Consider the following 26,574-nt stretch of genomic DNA (forward strand, 5'->3'; position numbering starts at 1 on the left):
CTGAAACATAATCCAAAAATGTAATCCCAAAGCTTAGTGAGATTCCCCAAAGTACCAACATATAAACAGATAACAAATACAATTAACAACATAATATGGGTCCAATCAACCACTGGGTTGGAATACCCCAGACCCCTCAACCGTCGGGTTGGAATGCCAACATACTATGGGTCCAATCAACCATTGGGTTGGAATACCTCAAGCCCCTCAACCATTGGGTAAGAATGCCATTACACTATGGGTCCAATCATCCTCATGATGGAATACCCTCGGGCCCATTCAACCATCGGGTTGGTATGCCCTGACATGTTGGCTTATGCAAAATGCAGTAAAGCCTCAACCACCGACCAAACATGTGCACATATAACATATAATCATATAACAGTCTACAGCCAGTTAAACAAATCTATAGATCACTAAGCATAACATTGTCCTATATACCAAGATATAGATCTAACATATCACTACAGTAAAAATAGCATGCATAACATGAAATCAATCCAATGCGCCGGCCTTGGTGCCTTCGACCCGTAAGTACAGTGAGGAAAACTCACCTCACAAACTGAACAGAAGTTGATAAGGTCCCGACTCTGAATCTCAACTCTCTAACTGGCACCTAATCCTACAAATTGTCCAATTCTATCAAAATCCCAAAATAACCTCAACGTCAAAGTTGGTCAAACTTGGTCAAAGTCAACTGGTCAAACCCACAAAGTCAACTGAGTGAACCCAGTCGAGTCAACTCATTAGGGTTGACCCAGTACGAGTACACGAGGCCTCACAGCTTGACCACCAACGGGGTGGTTGATCGAGTACGCGGGGTGTACTTAGAGTACGCAGGGCATACCCTCGTAAACTTCAAACTCCATTAAGTGATTAATAACTTTATAACTTAAGCCCATATTCCAGATCCAAGGCTCAAATACACTCTAGAGTCATAAAGTTTCCAACTTTATGACTTTCGAAGTCCAATAAGTGCTTAACTCAAGGTCTTAATCCATTAAGACCTACAAGATGCATAGAGCAATTCTAACCAATGGGACTTCATTTTTATGGATAAGGACCCCTTCTAGAGTCTGAAAGGACGACTTAAAATGTCCAAAACATGTCATGCTCAAGATGAGACTTTTAGGACCAATAAGTAACACAAAACACCTATAAACAAGATCTAGTAAACTAGCCATCAAAGTATGAACTTTATACCTTGAAATGATGGAGAATGGTGCAAAACTTCCATATCCAAGATGCTTCTTCCCTCCAAGATGAGCTTGGTTCCTTCCTTCTTCTTCTAAGCACACAAACAAACACTTTAATGCTTGAAATGGCTTCACAAGGTGGTTCTAGGGTTTTAATCACGAAAGAGAGGGTGAAGGTTGTTAAGATGAAAGGAAATGAGGCCATTAAGATGCTTAAATACCAGTCAAACCCTAAAATTTAGGGTTTCCTCATTTAGCAAGTACGCCTTGCATACATAGATGTACGCCCAGCATACTAGGGCACGCCCTAGTACGCTCAACGTACACACTAGTACGCATGTCGTATTCCTCCCTGTTTAAATTACGAAAATGCCACTTGGGCTCCAATGCACAATTTCATGGACTTAGGGACCAAAATGAAATATAATAAAATTAAAGGGTTGAAATTAGAAGTACCTTAACAACGGGATGTTACAACATACCTTTTGTTTGTTTTGAATATGTGTTTTGGATGTATGTATGAGTTAGTGCATATTTTTATAGATGGTTAATTATAAAGAAGTATAGTTTTGGATGTAAGTCCCAAAAGTTTTACAAAAAAAATGTAACAAACAAAAACGATTATTTTCTTTAATGTCATGTTTATTTGAGTGAAACTATTGCCAATTTAATTCTTATATGGTCCGGTTTTGGACCCTGCTCCATTTTACTTATATGCCCCAGTTTCCTGTAGTTATATGTCTCGGTTTTGTAATGAAAGTTGTGTTTTTTTATGGATGAAAAGAGTCGATTATTTGAATGGAACCTATGCATATTTAATCGTTATATGACCTGGTTTGGGGATTGGAATCGGGCTCTAATCTTCTTATATGACCCAGTTTTGTGTGGTAGAACCGCAACTTAAACTCCTTGTATGATCTGGTCTTGTGTGTTATAATCCCCTTATATGTTCCGGATTTATAAATAATCGTGTTCTTTTGAGGCTGATATGAGTCAGTTTTAAAACCAGGTTTTATTTCTTTTTTCACATATGACTCATTGGCTATAAGACCCGGTTTAAAACCGAGTTATTTAATTGATTTAACTGAGTCATATAAGCCTTTTCGTAGTAGTACGCAAGTCCAAACATTTTTGGACCAAAACTAAGTTTTTTTTCTTTTACCAACAACAGGGATCATTTTTGTAATCTTTCTCAAAAAATTATAAACCATGACCATTTTTGCAAGTTACACTTTTATAAATATATTTTCTAACCTTTACTACATACGATTATCCCATTTAGATTTCCTATTTTGAAATTTAACCTTTCTTTATGAAGTAGAAGTGAAGTGGTGGAGGGATGACCAACTTAAAAGAATGAAGTTGACGATATCGGAATGAGGGACAAAAGTCAAGAATATATATATATATATATATATATATATATATATATATATATATATATATATATATATATATATATATATATATATATATTAGCCGTCTACCCGCGCAAAGCGGCGGACGGCGAATAATTTGATCTCTTTAGAGTTAAAACCCTTTTGCGTTCACTTCGAGAAATGAATATTAAATGACACCTATTTTTCAAGAGCATTACCATACCATATTAAGGGGGTGTTTGATTAAGTTTTTTTAAAACAACTTATTAGGTTCCACATCACTATAAGTTAAAAAAGTGTTTGGATTAAAATAACTTATTCCGGTGGGGAACCTCTAATACATCATTTTTTTCATAAGTTACCCTATACTTACTTATTAACTTATAAGCTAATAAACTAATAAGCAATAAGCCTTTTTGTCAAACACCCCCTAAATGGTTATTACTTCCATTTATACATACCCAAACAACTTGTACTGTTTATCGTCCTCTTTTTTTTTTTTTTTTTTTTTTTTTTCGTTTTCCTTAATTCCTTTATTAATTTAATGTCCTACTAAGTAAAATGCTAAAATATATAAATAATAGTTTATAAAAATAAACATTTAGAATATCACGTGTTGTGATTCAAAAATCGATAAATAGGCCTTTGAGAATGCCAAAATACTCAGGTGTCAACTTTTTCATTGTGATTTTAAACCAAGTTTGGTCACAAATTAAAACATTTTCAACGATGGTATGTAATTCAAGGAATCATATTGATTTAGGTTCTCGAAACCTTAAAATATTGAACAAAATCTATATAGAACCATATAATAAGGACAATAATCACCGTAATCAGGAAGTCCATGTGATGAAACTTGATATTATAAGGACCAATAATGAAAAAGGTTTCATTTTTAGACTAAACAAGATGAAAAATATACAAACTACCTTAATCATGTCAAATCTTGTGTTTAACCGTTCTTTATTGCAAAAGTAAGATGCCAAAATATACAAACTAATGATAATACAATGCTCTAACTGGCCCTCTTGGTTGAGTTCTTTGAACATGCAAAGCCAACACATTAAAGAAACATAGTAAAAACCTTTTTAGAAACAAACCTGATATAATAAAGCTTTCACCCAATATATTTATAAGAAAAAAATACAAAAAGTTAAAAATGATGAAATCAATTACAAGTAAGGATTAAAATAAAAACTTGTTAAGAAAAAGCCATCTGCAGGAGGGATATTTGAATCAACATGTATTTTCTGATGGTTTCAAATTTTGAATTATCCGAAATTTAGGGAAGGAGATAGAATTTGTTGAGAAATATAAGGATTCAAAACACAAGTTAAAATTTAATATTATTTTATTGATGACTACTTGTACTATTAGCTTAATGATTTGAACGTCTTAAAAAAAATATTATTATATTTAATCTATTTTTAGAAATAGTAAAATTTCTTTTATAAGATAGTATATATATATATATATATATATATATATATATATATATATATATATATATATATATATATATATATATAAATCCAAACCTGGACCATTTTTTTTTTTTTTTGCCAACTAGGAGGAGGAGCAGTTTTGCAATCTTCTAAAAATTTATAAAGGAGGGCCATTTTTGCATGTTACGCTTTTTGCAAATTAAATATCGCAATATTGTAAACTTTACTACATACAGCTATCCCATTTAGATTTCCCGTTTTGAAATTTTAGAATATTATTAACTTTTTCTCTAAGGCAACCCATCTCTCTCTCTCTCTCTCTCTCTCTCTCTCTCTCTCTCTCTCTCTCTCTCTCTCTCTCTCTCTCTCTCTCTCTCTCTGAAAACCCCCGAAGAGAGAACTCCATTTCCCTGCTGTTGGCCTCTCTCTGATTTCCCTGCACTGAGTAAAGACACATTGAGGTAATTTTTATTATTACTTGTTAATAGTATTTGTTAGTTTTATTGTTTATTTGTATTTAAGTAATATTTATTGTTATTTTATTCGTTTTAAGCGTCAAGTATTTGGGATTTTTTTAATTTTTAGTAAACGCAGAAGCTAACATGGAAACATTAATTATTTAAGTACATTCTTTTTCTTATTTTTATTGTTATTTATTAGTTTTAATTGTTATTATTAGTTTAAATTTTATATTAATTGGGATTGTTAATTGGCTTGTTATTGTTGGGTTAATCCAGAAATCTGGGACAAATTATACCCAGGGTATTTTGGGAAAACTTTCCTAATTTAAGGTTTTGAGTTACTTTAGGATTCCGATTAGTTTAGTATAAATAGGGTATGGTTGTGTGACATATTTTTAATGAAGTTTTCCATTCACGTTTCTAAGTAAATCTTGGTAAACAAGTAGATTTACCAGAAATTTTGGTTTCCCTATTTCTGTTCTTCACCTGTTCCTCTGATCACATTTCTGTCCCTGCTGTGATTTCTTTGTTTCTTTCTTTTCTGTTGCAATCTCAGAGAATTAAGTGAATTAATTTTCACATAAGTATTCTGTGATCCGTTAAAGATTTCATTCTTAAGGAATCAAGTGAATTGATTCCTGCACCATCCTTATTTTGTTAGAATAAACACATGTTTAAACTTACATTTATTTGTTGATAAATTATTTAACTAAAAAATGGAAAGGTTTCTGAAAAAATATCAACATTTTACTTTTTTTTTTTTTTTTTTAAATTATATTATTTTATGTTAAGCATATTATGTACCCTGGCTTACTCTTTTCCATGGATCCGCCAAGACATGCGTGCATGGTTTGGAATTCTAGTGGGAGCCCGTCTAACGTTGTTAGGTGAGAAAGTGAACAATTGGTGAACCCTGTTGGAAAATCAGGCCCTTTATATTCACTTCATTGCAGCAACAATCAACATAATATAACTCTGTTATAATACGTGAGAGAATAAGAAGAAGGAGAGTTGTTTATCGACTCAAAATGGCTGCATTCTATTCATGAAACAAGATGGCATTTATAGCCTACAAAAAAACCTAACGACCCTAAACATAACTAAGCCCATGTTTCCTCTTTTCCAGCACTATTACTTGGTCCACATGACCCATTCAATCAAAAAAACCAAACTATTTATTTTTCTGATAACAAAACTAAAATACTAATTAAATAAACTACCGTGTCAAGATTAAAAATCCCACATTCACCCCTTTAATCTTGATACGTTTCTTCATCAAAGCAATGCCGGTTCTTCATCTTGGATCAAGTTCGCTTCATTGTCATTCCACTTTGTGCACTCATAGCTAAAATGCCCAAATTCTCCATAGTTAAAGCACCGGAAGCTATTTTTGTCACCTCGACCTCTTCCACCTCCTTCATAGTTCCTTTCACCCCCTTTTCCATGTCCACTACTATCAACATGCCTTGGTTCACTTGCCATCATGAGTTGACTTTGCTCTTCTTCCTTTTCTTCATGAATTTGAAGCCTTTCTTCATAGGCTTTGACCCTTCCAACCGCTTCTTCAAATGTCATAGTTTCAAGGTCAGAATATTGTTCAATTGGAGCTACAATTGGCAAGTACTTCTTTGGAACCGAATTAAGAAACTTCCTTACAATCACCTCCTCTTCAAGAGTTGAACCAAGACTTTTGAACTTGACAACAATACCACTTATTTTTCCCGAAAAGTCATTGATTGACTCATTGTCCTTCATCTTAAGCATCTCCAATTCATTTCTTAAGGTTTGCAACCTTGTTTTTTGCACCCGTTCGACTCCAATATACCTAACCTTGATTGATTCCCAAACATCTTTTGCATTCTTGTGTTTAGCAACCTGAAAAAGAACATTCTCTAGAAGGGTTTGAAAAATTATGCCTTTAGTGGTATAATTCTTCTTCTCATCAACTGCACCCTTGGTTATTGCATCCCAATGTCCATATGCCTTCAAGACAGTTTCATTCATAATAAACCAAGTAATATAATTAGTTTCAGTCAGTTTAGGACATTGAAATGGTACAACAGTACCTTGAGCCACAACCTCTTTTGATCCCCCTTGGTTTGATCCTCCTGTCATTCTTTCTCTTAAACTTTCTTTTTCTTCACAGACTTTATACCCGGTCTCTATTTCTCATGTAAAAGCCTCGTCTTTATGACTTTCTTTCTTTCTCTTTCTTTCTTCTTTCTTTCTTGCTTTCTTTCTTTCTTGTTGTCTTTCTTTCTTTCGATCTTTACTTCTGCAGCATTGTGATCTTCAATTCAACATGAAATCACCTCCGACTTCTTCTAATTGAGCCTAGGCCCTGATACCAAATGTTGGAAAATCAGGCCCTTTATATTCACTTCATTGCAGCAACAATCAACAGAATATAACTCTGTTATAATCATGGTTGCAGAAATCGGGATTAATCGACAATTAATTGTAGATTAATCATTTGGCATTCTCCAACCGTCAAGGATTAAGGTATTAATCAAAAATTTAGGATTAATCGGGTTTGGCGGGATTAATCGGTCAACAAAAGTAAAAAAAGTCGAAAAAAGTAAAAAAAAAAAAAAAAAAAACATGTCAAAAAAAAAATTTTAAAAATTCAAACAATCAACTTTTTGTTTTTTTACTCCAAAATTTTCAAAATTTCAAAATTTCAAATATTATACCAAAATGTTCATATTTCGTATTTTCAAAATTTTAAATTACAAAGTTTCTTATTTTCTAATTTTGAACTACTTGTTTTTTTTAAAATATATTAATATTTGAATAATTTTAATATTTTATTAATAATCTATGATCTCTGATTAATCCCCGTCCAGACCGATTAATCCCTTAACAACAGTAGACCGTCGAGCTACCGTTGAGCGATTTACAACCATGGTTATAATACGTGAGAGAATAAGAAGAAGGAGAGTTGTTTATCAACTCAAAACGGATGCATTCTATTCATGAAACAAGACGGCATTTATAGCCTACAAAAAAAACCTAACGACCCTAAACACAACTAAGCCCACGTTTCCTGTTTTCCAGCACTAATACTTGGTTCATGTGACCCATTCAATTAAAAAAACCAAATTATTTGTTTTGCTGAATAACAAAACTAAAATACTAATTAAATAAATTGTCGTGTCAAGATTAAAAATCCCACAAGCCCATATATGAAACAATATTTAAAATGGTGTCTGATGTTGATTACAATATGCTTGCACATCAATGTTTGGTGCTATGTAGAATGACTCTTTTCAACGTCATCAACGTGTAAAAGTTCTCCAATGTTGGTTGATATACATAAGAAGTGTTCAATGCAATAAATAGCAACATAGTATCATTCATGTGTGTAATATGCCATCTTACTTTTATTTTTGTGTATTACACGATTGTATTTTTCATTTTTCATTTTCCATTGTAGAATTGCATTTTACTTTGAAAAATTATCCCGTTATACCATTATGGTTTCAATTTTTTTTTGTTAGGACAATGCATTGCAAAATCTGCCCAATTAAAACTTTTTATCTAGATAACCTTGCTGGGTAGACTCAGACATAGTAATGGTCATTAACATGGGTCTTTTCATTTTAACCTAGATGATGAGAGAGATGTTAAATGCAAATAGTGACTTTCACAAACTTTCTTGTAATATTAATATTAAAGAACCAAAGCTAGTAACACCAAGTTGGTTATTATTGTGGACTCATCTGATATGAATCAGGGTACACACAACGGAAACACTATCACACACACAAAATAGGAGAATATAAAGCAATAAAGAACACAAGGATTTACATGGTTTCATCCTACATCTACGGCTGCAGATAGGTTTTCCTTTTATCGGCAATAAAATGAAGATTACAATTTGGTGATTTCATTGGCCATTGCTCTATACTTTGGCTGCACATATAGAATATAAAAGAAAGGCCTTGCATGATTATGTATCCGCTATCCGGTATATATAATATAACATATATTTGTGATCATGTGCATGGGAGGCGTTGAGGGGGGAAAGTGAGCAGCTACACAAGGTCTAATTTTTTTATTATATATTTTTATTTAAAAATTAAAACTTATAATCGTCCTGAACCTTTCAGGATATTTAATTTCTTAGGACCGACTCCGATAATTTGTGGTAGCTTTTAATTTGACAAGAACCAACAATTCATTCATTCCCTTTTCTTTCTTTTCACATGTGCATTCAATAAAGTGCACTCACCAACTATTGATAGCCACATCCACGATTCCAAATTACACTTATAGTCCTTCATCTTAGAAAAGAAAGCATTGTCAATTTGGTTTTCAACCCTTCAGATTTACCTTAACATCATCTTATCACAATGTCATATTTTCATATTTTGTTTATCTTTATATTTCAATAATAACGATTAAACATTTGAAGATTCATCTTTTAATTATTCAAACTTCATATGTTTTGGATTTTGTTTAAAAACAGAATAAATAATCCGAGAAAGTTGACCATATTGAAAAGCCATTTTGTTGATTTCTATTAAGGTCATCTTCAATGTATTTAACCTATGGAGAATTATATGAAATGCCAAGTAGGAAAGAGAATATATACATTCACTTTAATTTTTTTAAAATCCTTAAATTTTCATTAGAATTCTATTGAACCTTGCATGGTCATTCAACTCGACACTCTCTCCTCTATATTATATTTACATTTATTCTATTAAACTCTCATACAACTCCCATTGTAGATGGCCTAACATCATTTTGTATAAAACTATCAAATCTTTAGTGGTAGATTATGAGAAGACACTTTCTACGGGTTACGATTACATTATGTGTCTATGGGCCAAAGCTAATACAACTATACTCGATGAAATGATTTTAGGATGCATGAATCAGTCTATGATTTTCATCTAATTCCCTTTGTTAACAAGTTAGCATCTATACTATTTATGCAGGTGCTACAACAAGTGAGAATTTCCAGCAATGGAGGTTGCTAGTGAAATAACGAAAGGAGTTGTTCAGGTTCTTATGGTTCCGGTTAAAAAACAACTGGATTACCTGGTGTCCTACAAAAAATACGTGGATGATATGCACACCAAAAAGAAAGATTTGGATGTTGCAAGACTCGGTGTGGAATCCCAGAAGAAGCAAAATAGAGAAAGACGTCTTGAGGTTCCTGCGCAAGTCGGCCCTTGGTTGATAGAAGTCGAACACATGAATGAAAAGGTGGCAGACTTTCCAAGTGAAGTCCCCGGCTGTCTCGATCTCAAGAGTAGGCACAAGCTCGGAAGGAAAGCCTTCAAGATATTTAAAGAGATTGAGAGTGTTATGGGACGATGCCCTGAAATTCAAGGAACTGAACTACAAATTCCTGTGGGGAGAATTGATTCCATCATGGCGTCCACCTCTAAACCATCAAGTGATCAAAATGACTTCCGCTCAAGAGAGTTGACTTTTATGAAAGCACTGGAAGCACTCGGGCCCAACCATAGTTCCCACATGGTAGCGTTATGTGGGATGGGTGGAGTGGGAAAGACCACTATGATGAAGAAGCTGAAGGACGTTGTGGTAGGAAAGAAAATGTTTAATCATTATGTTGAGGCGGTTATAGGGGAAAAGACAGACCCCATTGCTATTCAGCAAGCTGTTGCAGAGTACCTTGGTATAAGCCTAACCGAAACCACTAAACCAGCAAGAACTGATAAGCTCCGTACATGGTTTGCAAACAATTCAGATGGAGGAAAGAAGAAGTTCCTGGTAATACTAGACGATGTATGGCAACCAGTTGATTTGGAAGATATTGGTTTAAGCCGTTTTCCAAATCAAGACGTTGACTTCAAGGTCTTGATTACATCACGGGACCAATCAGTTTGCACTGAGATGGGAGTTAAAGCTGATTTAGTTCTCAAGGTGAGTGTCCTGGAGGAAGCGGAAGCACACAGTTTGTTCCTCCAATTTTTAGAACCTTCTGATGATGTCGATCCTGAGCTCCATAAGATCAGGGAAGAAATTGTAAGGAAGTGTTGCGGTCTACCCATTGCCATCAAAACCATGGCCTGCACTCTTAGAAGTAAAAGTAAGGATACATGGAAGAATGCACTTTCTCGTTTACAACACCATGACATTAACACAATTGCGCCTACTGTTTTCCAAACTAGCTATGACAATCTCCAAGACGAGGTGACCAAAGCTACTTTTTTGCTTTGTGGTTTATTTCCAGAGGACTTCAATATTCCTACTGAGGACCTACTGAGGTATGGCTGGGGATTGAAGTTATTTAAGGGAATGGATACTATAAGAGAAGCAAGATACAAGCTGAACTCGTGCATTGAGCGGCTCAAGCATACCAATTTGTTGATTGAAGGTGATAATGTTAGGCACGTCAAAATGCACGATCTGGTGCGTGCTTTTGTTTTGGATATGTTTTCTAAAGCTGAGCATGCTTCTATTGTCAACCATGGTAGTAGTAAGCCAGGGTGGCCTGAAATTGAAAATGATGTGAGCTCCTCATGCAAAATAATCTCATTAACATGCAAGGGTATGATTGAATTTCCTGGTGAGTTCAAGTTTCCAAATGTCTCGATTTTGAAACTTATGCATGGAGATACGTCGTTGAAGTTCCCTCGAAACTTTTATGAAGAAATGGGACAGCTTCAGGTTATATCATATGATCATATGAGATATCCATTGCTTTCCTCATCGCTTGAACGCTCCACCAACCTTCGAGTGCTTCTTTTGCATCAATGCTCGTTGACGTTTGATTTATCTTCTATTGGAAACTTGCCAAATTTGGAAGTTCTCAGCTTTGCTGGTTCTGAATTTAATCGGCGACCTTCTATAATCGGAAATTTGAAGAAGCTAAGGGTACTAGATGTGACAGGCTGTTATGGTCTTCATATAGATAATGGTGTCTTTAAAAATTTGGTCAGACTTGAAGAGCTCTGGGCTTTTGGAAGGGGTATTAGCATCACAGGTGATGACTTCAATGAAGGGGCAAAACATTGGAAGAACCTTTCTGCCTTGGAGTTTGAGTTCCATAAAAACAATGCTCAACTGAAGAATCTTTCATTTGAGAATCTTGAACGATTCAAGATCTCAGTGGGACGTTCTTTAAATGAAGAATATTCAATGGAGAGCAAATATTCATTCGAAAACACATTGAAGTTGGTAACCAAGAAAGGTGAACTATTGGAATCTAGAATTAATGAGTTGTTTGAGAAAACGGTGGTGCTTTGTTTATGTGTGGACGATATGAATGATCTTGAAGATGTAGGGATGAAGTCCTCACTTTGTCCTTTGTCCTCCTCGTTCTGCAATGTAAGAATGCTTGTTGTTTCGGAGTGTGCAGAGTTGAAATACCTTTTCACACTGGGTGTTGCAAATGTTCTGTCAAATCTTGAGTTTCTTGTAGTTTTCAATTGCTTTGCTATGAAAGAACTCATACATGTTGAGAGTGGTGGAGAAGAGAGAGTTACATTCCCCAAGTTGATATCTCTATCTTTGAAAGGACTACCACAACTATTGAGTTTGTGCGGGAATGTGAACGTGATTGCGCTACCACACCTCATGGAGTTAAAAATTAAAGAAATTCCAAATATCACAAGCATTTATTCCAAGAATAATTCGGCAACATCCTGCTTTTTAAGAGGAGAGGTAAATATGTTTTTCTATTGATAGATTTCAAACAATCTTTTCGATTAGAAGCTTCAAAAGAGGTTGCATTCACATGGTGTATTATGTTTAATAACCGCACGGTGATATATATATATATATATATATATATATATATATATATATATATATATATATATATATATATATATATGAAAATTTATTTGTAAGTTGATTGCATGATATATAGTTGTAAGGGGATATAAACAGAAAACCATTATTTTTCAGGTTTTGATTCCTAAGCTTAAGCGTCTGCACATTGAGCGTATGGAGAATTTGAAGGAAATATGGCCTTGTGACTTTGGGACGAGTGAGGAAGTTAAGTTGAGAGAGATTGAAGTGGATGATTGTAAGAATCTTGTGAATCTATTTCCGTGTAATCCCATGCCATTGTTGCATCATCTTGAAGAGTTAACAGTCAGTGATTGTGGTTCCATTGAAGCGTTATTCAACATCGACTTGGATTGTATTGGTGAGCAAGGGGGGACGCAGGATTTCACAGTAGGGGTTGCACGAGAAAGTCAGGAATTGCATGATAGTAGAAAAAATAAAAATTTTCAAAATTTTCAAAAACTTTTTCACTGCGGCCGGAAAAGTCAAGGGTTGCCGGTGTCACCCTGGACCCCCCCTAAATCTGCTCCTGTTGGTGAGACCAAAGAAGAAGGCGGTACCTACAACTTGAGAAAAATTAATGTAAGGGGATTAAGGAAGCTACAAGAGGTGTGGAGGATAAAAGGTGGTGAAAATAACTCTGGAATCCCTATCCGTGGCTTTCAAGCAATTGAAAGCATAGATATTGCAAGACGTAACAGGTTTAGAAACGGATACTCACCTACCACCACCAATTTTGATATGGGGGCACTCACCTCTATGTCTATATTTAATTCGGGAGAAATTAGAAGAAAATATGGATCGGTGGAAAGTAGCCAAGGGAAAGAGGTACGGTTTAATGAATTTCAGTTTGTATTTAATAAACTACCATTGCTTATCAACACAAATTACCAACTGAAAAGATTTCACATTTTCTTCAATAGATACCCAAAAAAAATTTGTTGGGTAGCTAGGAACCAATTTCGGCTCTTCATAATTTATTATTCAAACAACCTATTTCAAAAAAAAAAAAAAGTGTTTTCACTGTCTTACCATGATTGTTTTGAGCCTTCCATGTCATAATTTAGTCAACCAAATAACAAAATATTCACTATTTTAAGGACAACCATTGGAACGTCCTTAACATTGTTGACTATTTCCATCGTTTCCAAATATTCCTTGAAAGAATACTTAAAATAAAAAAATAATCCTTCTCAAATCAGAATTTTTAAGGAAAAGAATTGTGAATGGTTGTGCAGTTACAGGTGGTTGAGTTAATTCAACTTTAGCTTAACTATGAAAGTTACTAATTACATTTCTTGTTGGGATATCTGTGCAGAATACTCTGTTCCCTCCCGATCTCATACACTCGTTTCATAACCTCCGTGATCTTCAGTTGGTGAGATATGAAGGAGTGGAGGTGATATTTGAGATGAAGAGTACTCCACCAAGTCAAGATAATCAACATCGAATACTTCCCAACCTTGAAAACATGGAAATTAGTAATACAGAGAGTATGAGTCACGTGTGGAAGTGCAATTGGAATGAGTTCTTAACTCTTCACGGAAAAACGACAGAATCCACATTCCACAACCTCACAACCATACACTTGTACAGATGCAAACGCATTAAGTACTTGTTTTCACCTCTCATGGCAGAACTTCTTTCCAACCTAAAGAGAGTCCATATAGAAGACTGTTATGGTATGGAAGAAGTTGTTTCAAACAGAGACGATGAATATGAAGAAAAAATAACATCAACATCAACATCTACCCACACAACACGCACCACTCTCTTCCCTCTTCTTGATTCTCTCATTTTAGATGACCTGCAAAATCTCAAGTGTATTGGTGGTGGTGGTGCCAAGGGTGGGAACAATGAAATATCTTTCAACAGTACCATTACAACTACCTCCTTTCTTGATCAATATAGGGTATGTAATTTTCAACATATTCAGCTACCTATTTAATTTTAAAATCCATATTTTTCTTTAGAATATTCTCCATATATACTAATCATATTCTATAAAAGTTCAACAAACTGCTTACAAGATATTGAAAAACTTAGAGCATGTAATTGGCTCATTAGCTGCTATAAAAACCCAACAATGAGATTAGAAGGCATAAAAAGCGTCATTCATATGAACACATGTACAGTTCATTGAAATTTTTAACAGCGCGTAATTAGATACCGAGTTATTCATGTATTTGTATATGTATTTCCAACAATTAATATATATGAAACTCATATTTCTATTAAATAATGCAACATATCAATAGCTTTCTTTAAATTAATTTATGGCTTACTAATTTATGCGTGATATTCAATAACTAATAATCTCCTCCTATTATATGTATACAAAAACATCCCAGCATTAACCAAGTTGAAACGAAATCATTGATCAGATCGTGCCTCGTTTCAAGTAGAAAATATGAAACTTATAAGCTTCTTAATTTTGCATTCCAAAATTTTAGTCCCACATTAAAATACTTTTGTGTTACAATTTCCTAGGCTACATCGTTTCTGAGCCATTTCCGTGATGTTAAGCAGTGAGTTACTCATTACAAAGAACCAAATTTTGAACTAAATTACTTTTATAAACAAGTGTAATTAAGCTTTGTTAATAATCAAATATAATTTTACATTACCTTTGTCATTTGCTACAGTTTTCTCAAGGGGATGGTGTTTCTTGGAGCTTATGCCAATACGCTAGAGAGATAAGTATAAGTTACTGTCATGCAATGTCAAGTGTGATTCCATATTATGCAGCAGGACAGATGCAAAAGCTTCAAGTGCTGAGAATATACTCTTGCCATGGGATGGAGGAGGTGTTTGAAACTAAAGGGATCAATAAGAGTGTTATTATGCTTGAACTGGCCAACCTAAAGATAGTGACAATTAGTCATTGTGACCTTTTGGAACATATATTCACACTTTCCACACTTGAAAGCCTCATACAACTTGAAGAGTTAATGATAGAGAGTTGCAAGGCAATGAAAGTGATTGTGGTGAAGGCAGAAGAACATGGGGTAGAGAAAACAACAATGGCATCTTCCTCTAAGGTTGTGGTCTTTCCTCGTCTAAAGCGTATTAAACTAATTGATCTACAAGAGCTGGTGGCTTTCTTTTTAGGGGCAAACGAGTTCCAGTGGCCTTCATTGGAAAAGGTTGAAGTCGATGGTTGCCCACAGATGAAGGTGTTCACAGCTTGTGGGTCAACAGATCTACCGCTGAAGTATGTGGGAAGATGGGTTAGGCAAACATAGTCCTGAATGTTGGTTTAACTCTAATGTGACAACCACTACTATTGGTCAGCTTCAGGAGGTATAATATTGTTTATATAATTTTCACATGGTAATATCATCTGATTAATAAAAAAATCATGAAGCCAAGTAAAAGCATTATTGAACACATTACAAGTTTATAGTATAATCTATTTTGTCCATATCTAACTAAAACACTAATCCCACTGAAAATTGTTTTAGTTACCAACATTAATTAATCTCTTAATCATTAATCATTACTTTTCCAAATGTTTTTGTTCAACTTGCAGAGTACAAGCTTCTCCTGCCTTGCTGCTACTTCAGAAGTGATCCATTGGTCTTAGTTGAAAGTGTATTTTTCCTTGTAACATCCCACAGGGATATAGATCGATATTTATATACAATAATAGATACAAAGGATAAGTACAATCACTTAGGATCCTTATCTATACAAAATATAATTGATCTTATCTAATCTCCGTTCAAACGTCTCGTATTATCCTTAAGTTTACATTCCCCCTCAATCTGAACCGGAACAAGGTTAAGATTGTACTTGAATCGATCCAACATGTTACGTGTAATTGGTTTAGTAAATCCATCAGCTATTTGATCATTGGTTGAGATAAAACGAACATCAAGGGCCCCCATTGCAACCTTCTCTCTAACGAAATGGAAGTCAGCTTCTATATGTTTCGTCCTTGCATGAAATACAGGATTAGCAGTTAAATATGTAGCTCCTAGATTATCACAACATAAGACAGGTGGTCTCGATTGACAAACTCCAAGCTCTTTAAGTATGGACTGTACCTATGTCACTTCAGATGTACCATTTGCAAGGGCTTTGTATTCCGCTTCCGTACTTGACCTTGAAACCGTGGGTTGTTTACGTGAACTCCATGAGATTAGATTTGGTCCAAGAAACACCACGAAACCTCCAATTGACCTGTGATAGTCGAGACATCCAGCCTAATCCGCATCTGTAAACACACTTAACAATCTTGAATTTGACTTTGAATGTGTAGCCCTGTGTTAACCGTACCCTTTATATATCTAAGTATTCGTTTTACAGCCTCCCAATGCACGTCAGTGGGTTTAGATAAATATTGACAAACTTTGTTTACAGCAAAAGAGATATCGGGTCGAGTTAAGGTGCGATATTGCAAGCCTCCAACCATGCTTCTATACTTGAATGCTTCATCCTCAGTTAACAGTTTGCCATAGTCTTTTGTGAGCTTTGCAGTAACTGACATGGGAGTTGAGACACTCTTACAATTCGCCATATTCGCCCGATGAAGCAGATCAGATGCATATTTATGTTGCAACAGTGTAATTCCCCCTGAATTGTAAGTGACCTCAATTCCCAAAAAATAAGTGAGTTTGCCAAGATCTTTAACAGAAAAGAGTCGGAGAGGTTACGCACAAGTTGATCAACAATCGCTTGAGAGGAACCGACAATAACAATGTCATCCACATACACGAGCATGTAGATAGTATGCTGCCCATGATGAAATAGAAAAAGAGAAGCATCGGCCTTGGAGGAGCGGAAACCTAGTTGATGTAATTTATCACTAAGTCGTGAGAACCACGCATGAGGTGACTGTTTTAAACCATAGATGGCTTTTTGAAGTTTGCAAACAAAATGCGGCTTACTAGAGTCTTCAAACCCGGGAGGCTGTTTCATATAAACATCTTCATTTAAGAAACCATGAAGGAAGGCATTATTAACATCAATTTGTCAAAGATGCCAATTCTTAGATACTGCAAGGGCAAGAATTAACCGAACTGTGGCTGGCTTCACAACAGGGCTGAAAGTATCATGGTAATCAATACCATATTGTTGAGTGAACCCACAGGCAACCAGTCGTGCCTTATATTTATTAAGAGTGCCATCTGGATTTTGTTTAAGTTTAAATATCCATTTACACCCAACGATGTTAACTCCAGTGGGACGTGGAACCAAGACCCACGTTTTATTCTTTTGAAGAGCATTGAATTCGGCTTCCATTGCTAGGTGCCACTCAGGTTGAGACAATGCCACCTGATGAGAAGTTGGTTTAGCAAAAAATGCTCGCTTAGTAGGGTCATACCGAACAGTTCCATCGTTGTATGACTTAGGAAAATACTTCCCTGCTTGACTTCGTGTAACAACCCGGTGCTGTGGTGCTGGAGAACTTGGAGAAGATGCTGACTCAGGTGAGGTGTCAACCGCTGCAAAAATAGGAGAAGTTGGACCAGCATCAGTTTCACTTCCTATGTTATTAGTATTTTGAAATTCTGGAATCTGATCGTTGGTGGAGGACACACCAGCTGGCATATCTAGAGAAACCGGTGTTGGATTATTAGGTTCAGTGACAGGGTGCAGGGGCTGTTGAACTGCATGAAACGGCACTGTGTGATCCGGTCTTATTTGACTCTTGTTACTCTTAGATAAAACTGCAGCTGCATCAGGTTGGTTAGCTAACAATAATGATAAGTCATACTTTCGCATGTGGTCATTCATGATACTCGGTTCACTTTGGGGAAACGAGGCACCCGTAGCATTGAGTGATGGAGTCCCGTGCATGACAGATGAAGCAAAAGGAAAACGAGACTCATCAAATATTACATCTTGTGAAATGTAAATTCTACCGGTTTGCCTATCTAGACACTTATACCCCTTATGCATTGAACTGTACCCAAGGAAAACACATAAGGTGGATCGAAAGGAAAGTTTGTGATGATTGTATTTTCGAAGACTCGGCCAACAAGCACATCCAAAATTTCATAAGAAAGTGTAATCAGGAGCGATTTTGAGAAGTCTTGTGATAGGAGTAGAATTGTTAATGGTTCGAATTGGCATACGATTTATAAGATAGCAAGCTGTTAAGAAAGCCTCATCCCAAAACCGAAGTGGGAGTGAAGAGTGGGCTAACAGGGCTAGTACTGTTTCAACAATATGTCTGTGTTGTCTTTCTGCCATCCCATTTTGTTGGGAGGTATGAGGACATGACACACGATGCAAAATACCGGTTTGTTGAAAATATTTGTGAAGTTTGTGATATTCACCACCCCAATCAAATTGAACACTACAGATTTTAGTATTTAAGAGTCGCTCAACATGATTTTGAAAATTATAAAAGACTTGTTCCACATCTGATTTATTCTTGATAAAATAGATCCAAGTGTAATGGCTATAATCATCTAAAAAACTAACATAATAACGAAAACCTCCACTAGACACTTGAGTTGGTCCCCAAACATCGGTGTGGATGAGCTCAAGTGGTGATGAAGTGACCTGACTAGAATTATTGTAAGACAACTGATGACTCTTGGCACGTTGACACGCATCACATACAGATGACACATTATTAAAAGAAACTCCTAATTTAGTAGACTTCAAAATCGACTTGACTACTGCTGGGGAAGGATGACCTAGACGCTGATGCCACTGAGATGAGGAAACTTTGGTGCTGACTCCATCATAATGAGGGATATGCTTGATCGGCACTGGAAATAGACCCTTTTTACTCTTACCGATTAGAAGTGTTTTCTTCGTGCGTATGTCCTTAACAAGGAAAACATTTGGGTGAATTTCAATGAAAACATTATTATCAGAAACGAGTTTGTCAGCTGAAAGAAGGTGCTTGTTAATATGAGGAACATATAAGACATTTTTAAGAATAAGAGAACGACCAAGACTATGGATTTTTGAATGACCAACATGGGAAATAGGCAAACATGTTCCATTTGCTACTTGGATCTGATCTTTGCCATGATAGCGTTCTGGTAAGGACAGACGGTCAAGATAACTTGTGAGATGGTCTGTTGCTCCGGTATCCAAGTAACAATTTGGATCATGACAGTAGTTACCAAACGTGGCACTATTTACACTACGATATTCATCAGCTTGATACGAGTGATTGAATCGATTTCTGCAGGTCAAAGCAGTGTGACCTGGAATACCACACACTTGTGTCACACCCCCAAACCAAGGATGACGGAAACGTCCGAGGGTGGAGGACTTCATGTACAGTATCATAACAACGAATAGAATAGTGCTCAAAGTAAATACAACCATCATAAATATAATTGAAAAAGTTACACCAAAGTATATGTTTACATGTTTCAAAATCAATTACATTATGATGACAAAAACAAAGTGTTGACGGTTTAACGTCCCATCCTCAGAGCGCTAAAGTTTTCCTGTTTCACTGATTTCCTGAGGATACAAGTAGTTTGAAAAAGTGTCAACAATTAAGTTGGTGAGTTCATAAGATTTTTGTTTGAAGTAAAAACCGTTTTCCTTGCAAAATCGATAGAGTTTGATTTCCAGAAAATCCAATATTTTCTTAGTTAAGTGTGAACAGAATATTCCTATATGATGTGTTAATGAACCCTAGGATGACCCGTAGATTTCCCCTATAATCGTCCAACGTATATAAGTTATGTAAGATTTAAGTTAGATAAAACATCGAATATAGTGGGTCTGCCCTAGGTCCACAACCCAACGAGGAACAGGAGATGAGGCGGGCCCACCAATTCTAAGCCAATCGAGACTAAATTCATATATGACTCTAGCATATACGCTCGGCGCTTATAGTTGAAGTCTATCAATTGTAGATGATGTATAGTTTTAATATCATAAATACTAGTTTATGTGAAACCGGTACTTTGTATCTGTACCTCTTTTTGTATAAAAACCCGGTACTTTGTAATGTACCCCCGTTTATATGAAAACCCGGTACTTTATATCTGTACCCATTTTTGTATAAAAAACCGGTACTTTGTATCTGTACCCCTTTTTGTATAAAAACCCGGTACTTTGTAATGTACCCCCAATTATATGAAAACTCGGTACTTTGTATCCGTACCCCTTTTTGTATAAAGACCCGGTACTTTGTAATGTACCCCATGTATATAAAAACCTGGTACTTTGTATCTGTACCCCTTTTTGTATAAAGACCCGGCACTTTGTAATGTACCCCATTTATATGAAAACCCGGTACTTTGTAATGTACCCCTTTTCGTGTGAAAAACTTTTGTAACGTAAATGATCATAAACTATACCTATTATAGTTTATCAAAATGTTTGAAATGTATATGCAACCCTAACTATACTTATTATAGTTTAGCATGTTTATTTGTGGTGTTAAAATCCGTTCTATGTAAGTCAAATGTATAGTACAATATAGCTATGTTTATCTTGCTTTGTTTTGTGCTAATGATTATGATGGAGGATTCTTACAATTCAGTGAGTGTTTTCTATTATATAATTATACCCCTACAAGAAATACTTGTAATATTTGAAGTTATCAAAGATTTAACACTTTGTTCAACATGTTACAAAGTGTTTTGAAAGTTATAAGTTGTTAACTAACTCTTAACCTTTCTGCATTGTTTTAGAAAAATCATAGAAAAATCATACGAAGTCGAAAACTAGATCCGTAAACTCTGAGAGTTCCTAAAATGAGTCTAGTTTACTCATAATTTTTATCATAATTTTTGGAAGTCTTTAACTTGTATTTAAATGCTCATATTCACAGACTGTTCCGGATTTGTGTTTGAAATGACAGGCTGTTTTGTAAAAATCACCATAAATTGTAGAAAAATCGTGTGGAGATGTGCAAGTATTCATTTTAAATCTAAGAACTGGAACTACTTGCACCTAAAACAGTTTTGAAAACTAAAATGCTTAAGTTGTCCAAAACAGTCCATGAATGGCGTCCAACATTTCTGATGAAAGTTGTTAGAAAATTTTAGTTATGTTCTTGGTGTTTCAACTTGTATTCTCCCCCTAAAAACTTGAGAAAACATGAAAATGTAGGGGTATGAACTCACCTTGAGTGATTTCAGTAGATGGATGATGGAGAAAAGAAGTGTTCAACTCAAGAACACTTGGGAGATGCTTGAAGATTTGAGGAGCTAACAACAAATATGACGATATTTGTATAAGCAATCTATGATTTGAGTAGAAGGAAGTGAAATAATCACAAGAAGGATGAATTATACTTACCAAGAGAAGAATAAAGCTTGAAAATCAGCCTTGGAGTCTTGAAATAGAGAGAAAAAGTTTGAGAGAAAAGTTGTGTTTGATTTTTGGTGAAATGAGAGCAAGTGAAAGAAAATGAGAAGAGAGGATGAATGTCGAGCTCTAAGAACGTGGGAATAACTTGTGAGAGAGGTAAAAAGTACAAGGAAGTGACAAGGTATGGTGGGGAGGAGTGTGGGTTGGTCATGGAGTGGGTATGGGGTTGCTTGTGTCATAATACAAGGAAAAGTCAACACTCAACCCTTGTACTTCACCCACTCTTCTTGGATAAGGTTTTATCCTTAAAAACGTGATTAATCATTAATTAGGGGTCTTATATGTTAAATTAAGGTTTTGGGTGAAAATCCCGCGTTAAAACAATTTAAAATGGGCCTAAAACGCAAAACTAGTCGAAAACCGGGAGAAAATGAACTTCCCAGCGAGACCTCTCGGTCCTGGCCGAGGCTCGGTCTCCTCTGATGCTGATCCGGAAGCGAAAGCAAGCAGGAAGCGAAGGGCTCGGTCCAAAGGCATTAGAAGCGAAATAGCCCGAAATGAACAGTACCTTCGGGTTCGGGTGTGTGAGCGAGGTTCGGTCCTGAGAGGACCCTTCGGGTTCGGTTCACTTGGGTGAGGTTCGGTCCCGAGAGGACCCTTCGGGTTCGGTTCACTTGGGTGAGGTTCGGTCCCGAGAGGACCCTTCGGGTTCGGTCCTAAAAAGACTCTCTATTGAAAGATGTGATATGTTAGAACATGTTTTGAATAGTTCCATGGTTGGTAGTCTATTGCAACTCCAAGAGCTACACATAATTAACTGCAATCGTATGGAGGAGGTATTTGTTCTGGATGGGAATATTATTGTAGAAGAAGAAGAGGTGGAATCAGATGGTAAAATGAATGAGATTGTGTTACCTTGTCTAAAGTCCTTAGAACTTTATACACTTCCATGTCTTAGGTATATATGGAAGCGTAATCGATGGACATTATTCGGGTTTCCTAACCTAACAACATTTTGTATTGATGGTTGTGATAGTTTACAACATGTTTTTAGTAGTTCCATGGTTGGTAGCCTAAAGCAACTCACTACTAGAATATTTGCTTTTAGCTACAAAATATTTCCAAAGAAAGTGTTTTGTAGGAAATATGCTTCAAATTTTCTACAAACTTCGACGAAAGTAGATTCCAACATAATTCCTACAAATTTCCTACGAAAGAATATATCCTAAAGATTCTGTCGGAAAAACATTGGAAGTTTCCTACCAATTACCAACAAAATCTTAATTAATATTTAAAATTAAAATTCTGTTGGACTTTCGTAGGAAATGTAATACCAGGAATTTAGAAATTGTTTCCCACCTTTTTTTCCCCTCCTTTTGTTTTGCCTTCCCCATTTTATTATTATTATTATTATTATTATTATTATTATTATTATTATTATTATTATTTTATTCATTTATGTTATTATTATAATAAATATAATAATTATAATATCAAATTATTTATATAAATATAACTATAATTATTTTATAATTATATTAATGTAAATATAATAATAACTCTTACTATTGTTTTGAATATTATTGTTATTATTTTCTTATTAGATTTATTATAATTAATTTTTCATATATAAATATATTATTATTATTATTATTATTATTATTATTATTATTATTGTGCATGTATGTACGTGTGTATGTGTATTCAACGTCTGAGTATATGACTTAATGTTTGATATGCATATGTATGTGCCTTGATATGTGCATGTGACATATATGTATGTCTATTGTATGTACACATATGTGTAAGCATGTGAGTATAGAGTTTAGGGTTTACCGTATATATAGGTTTAGCGTTTATGGTTTAATGTATATATGTTTATGAGCATGAGTATGTATGTATCGGTTGATGGTTCATCATTTAATGTTTAGAATTTAGGTGTCTATCTATGTATGTTTATGTGCATGAGTATGTATGTATATTGTAACAAACGGTCAAATTTGGTTTATGTTCGTCGGTCAAACCACCACAAACACAACGGTAGTTGGACCTAATGTATAGTATTCTATGACTTTAAATGCAATTGATGTTATGTTACTCAAAATTGAATAATGTCACACCCCAAAACCGAGAACGGCGGAAACGTTCTGGGGCGGAGGACATCATGTAAAGTACCACAACACAGTATAATAGTAAACAAGAAAACAACATCATCCATTGCATTAAGTATATAATTTTAATACAAGCGTGTTCTGTATAGTTATAGACACCAAAAATGTAAATCAAAATAATAAGATGAGTATTGAATGTGTTCCATCTTCTTAAAAGCTGGCCTCGGTACCTGTCTACTGATGACCTGAGAATACAAGTTATTTTGAAAGAGTTTATTAGCATTAAAGCTGGTGAGTTCATAAGTATTTAGTGTCGGTGTTTGTATCAAAATGTTTGAACGTGTTTTGAAGTATGAGTTTGTAAACATTTGTAATAAAAGTATATGAATGTTTGTCAAAGTTTGTCAAAGTTTGTAACTCCTAGAAAATCCTATATTTTCTACTAAAAGTAGCCTTCTACCAAGGCATATCTGTTTTGTAAGTTCGTTTCTTGTAAAAGTGTGAAATTTTCCCAAGTGTAACTATCATTATCAAAATATAGTTTGTACATTAATGTTTAAGTGAAAGGATCACTAAATGTATGTACAGGGTAATTTAATGTAGTACTGTAGTGTTGTATTATAGGAACTACTGCTGTACTATCTACCTTAAATCGGATTTATATCAAGGTATTATGTGATTAATTGTACCATACTATCGACTATGAAACACGACAATGTAAGTCGTAAAAGGTATGACGTTTGGCACCCGCAGACCTGCAGGTCCGGCTGTAGCTAGCAGCTAGGTGTAGGATAGTCAATCCAGTATAGATATGTACGCAAACTTATGCTCTCCCTCCAAGAGACTCTGGCTACAACTCGGGCCATGACATTGAAGGCATGCTCCGATACAGTGGATCACATTTATGTCAATGTATTCATGTATATGTAAAGTATTGTTACTCGTTCTAGTATCGTTGTATATGTTCTCTTTATAGTATAGTTGAATATGTTCTCCTTCTAGTATAGTTGTATATGTTCTCCTTGTAATATCATGTATATGTTCTTGTAGTAATAAGTATTGACTCATGAATGAACTGACTCCTTGTATGTTTCTTGGAACTAAAAGTAGTAAGTAGTATAACCCTAAACTATACCTATTATAGTTTATTAGTAATTTGAGGAATGACTGAATGTATTGAACTAAGATATAAATCTTTATGTCTATACATATACACATAATATATAAGTAAGGATCCAACAACACTCGAACAAACAACCGGGTACTTTAGGACCACAACCAAACGAGGAACAGGAAGTAAAGTGGCTTATTTCTCCTAAGTCCTTCAAACCTTATTTATATAACTATATACGTATTAGACATGGTTTTTAACAATATATGAGTTTAAAAGCATGTAAGATAGTTTGATAATAGTTTAAAGTCATTTGCTTGATAAAACGGTTTGAAGTATGATAAATCTGTTTGCATGTTGGTTGTGAATCACATGTGATTGCTCTAATAACGTATCATGATTCATCTTGTATTCCCCCCATAAAAGCATTTAAAACATTTCAAAGGTTTATTAATAGGGGTATGAACTCACCTGAAGTGAGTGGTTCTGATGAAAACGTTGGATCAGATGCTAAGTGCCAAGTGGTGACTTGAGTACACACGCGAATCCTATTTAGCATATATTGGCACATATATGAATATAATTAGTGTTATGAACAACTAATTAATGAATTAGGACCACCTTAGGGACTATTAAGCACTTATATTGAAGTGTTACAACCATATATGATTGTATGAAGGGTTATAAGGCTATACAAGAAGGTGTATGGCCAAAATACACACTATATGTGTGTGTGCGGCCAGGTGTGCTGCCAGCATGTGTGTGCGGCCATGTGTGCGGCTAGGTGTGCTGCCAGAAGGTGTGTGCTACCAGAAAACATGGTGTTCTTGGTGTTCTTTGTGTTCTTGGTGAAAGATGTTACCTTTTAGATGATACTTGAGAGGATTTTTGAGTCCTTGCTATGAAGAAGTGTAAGAAATGATCAAAAGACCAAGGATAGTATATATATAGGAGGTGAGTGCGGCTGGAAGTGTGTGTGGTTGGTCCGTTTTTCCAATGCCACACTCAATCTAACCCATCCTCCGACACATATCTCAATTATACTAAGCTTTAAGAACTCTTTTAGACCCAAAACTTCATTATAAAATAGCCAAATCGAAGCTAACTTTAATAAAAAAGAAGAATGAAAGCTAGAAATTTTGGGTTGTCACATCATCCCCTTGTTGAAGGGAATTTCATCCCGAAATTAAAGTCTAAGCAAATAAAGTATTTGCAGATAACTAAGCGAATAGATGAGGATATTTCAATTTCATTTGACCCTCGCGCTCCCAAGTGAATTTCGGTCCCTGCTTGGCGTTCCAGCGAACCTTCACAATCGGGATGCAGCTTTGTTTCGTCTGCTTGACTTCACGGTCCATGACCTCTACAGGTTCTTCCACGAAGTTGAGGCTCTCGTTGATCTCGATCTCGTCGAGTGGGATTACAAGAGTCTCGTCGGACAGACACTTTTTCAAGTTCGATACGTGGAAGGTAGAATGTACGTTACTAAGTTCGCTCGGTAGATTGAGTTTGTAAGCTACTGGGCCGATTCTGGAAAGAATTTCGAAAGGCCCAATGTACCTTGGATTTAGCTTTCCACGCTTTCCGAAGCGTATCAAGCCCTTCCAGGGTGAGACCTTCAATAAAACACGGTCGCCCACCTGGAATTCCAACGATTTTCTACGTTTATCGGCGTAGCTTTTCTGTCGGTCTCTAGAGGCTTTCAATCATTCACGGATTTGAACGATCTTTTCTGTCGTTTCCCGAATGATTTCCGGGCCTGTGAGGGTACTGTCAGAAACTTGCCCCCTAGCTAACTGCGTGTCACCCACTTCAGCCCAGCATAGAGGGGATCTGCACTTCCGGCCATAGA

At 35.4% G+C, this 26,574-nt stretch overlaps 2 protein-coding genes across 2 annotated transcripts; one reads left to right on the forward strand and one right to left on the reverse strand.

The window, feature by feature from the left end:
• Positions 1 to 5,756: 5,756 nt before the first annotated feature.
• Positions 5,757 to 6,596, reverse strand: LOC145089042 (uncharacterized). The gene has a single exon (XM_079027541.1). The coding sequence runs from the start codon at positions 6,594 to 6,596 to the stop codon at positions 5,757 to 5,759; it is 840 nt and encodes a 279-aa protein (XP_078883667.1).
• Positions 6,597 to 9,431: 2,835 nt separating this feature from the next.
• Positions 9,432 to 15,940, forward strand: LOC145086024 (putative disease resistance protein At5g05400). The gene is made up of 5 exons (XM_079023731.1): positions 9,432 to 12,125; positions 12,372 to 13,082; positions 13,573 to 14,166; positions 14,900 to 15,557; positions 15,787 to 15,940. Exons 1-4 carry the CDS (start codon positions 9,456 to 9,458, stop codon positions 15,497 to 15,499), a joined length of 4,575 nt encoding a protein of 1,524 aa, XP_078879857.1. The 5' UTR covers positions 9,432 to 9,455; the 3' UTR covers positions 15,500 to 15,557; positions 15,787 to 15,940.
• The last annotated feature ends 10,634 nt before the right edge of the window (positions 15,941 to 26,574 follow it).

This window comes from Lactuca serriola, chromosome 2 (assembly GCF_051521515.1).
Source record: "Lactuca serriola cultivar US96UC23 chromosome 2, Lser_US96UC23_V15, whole genome shotgun sequence".
Taxonomy (NCBI): domain Eukaryota; kingdom Viridiplantae; phylum Streptophyta; class Magnoliopsida; order Asterales; family Asteraceae; genus Lactuca; species Lactuca serriola.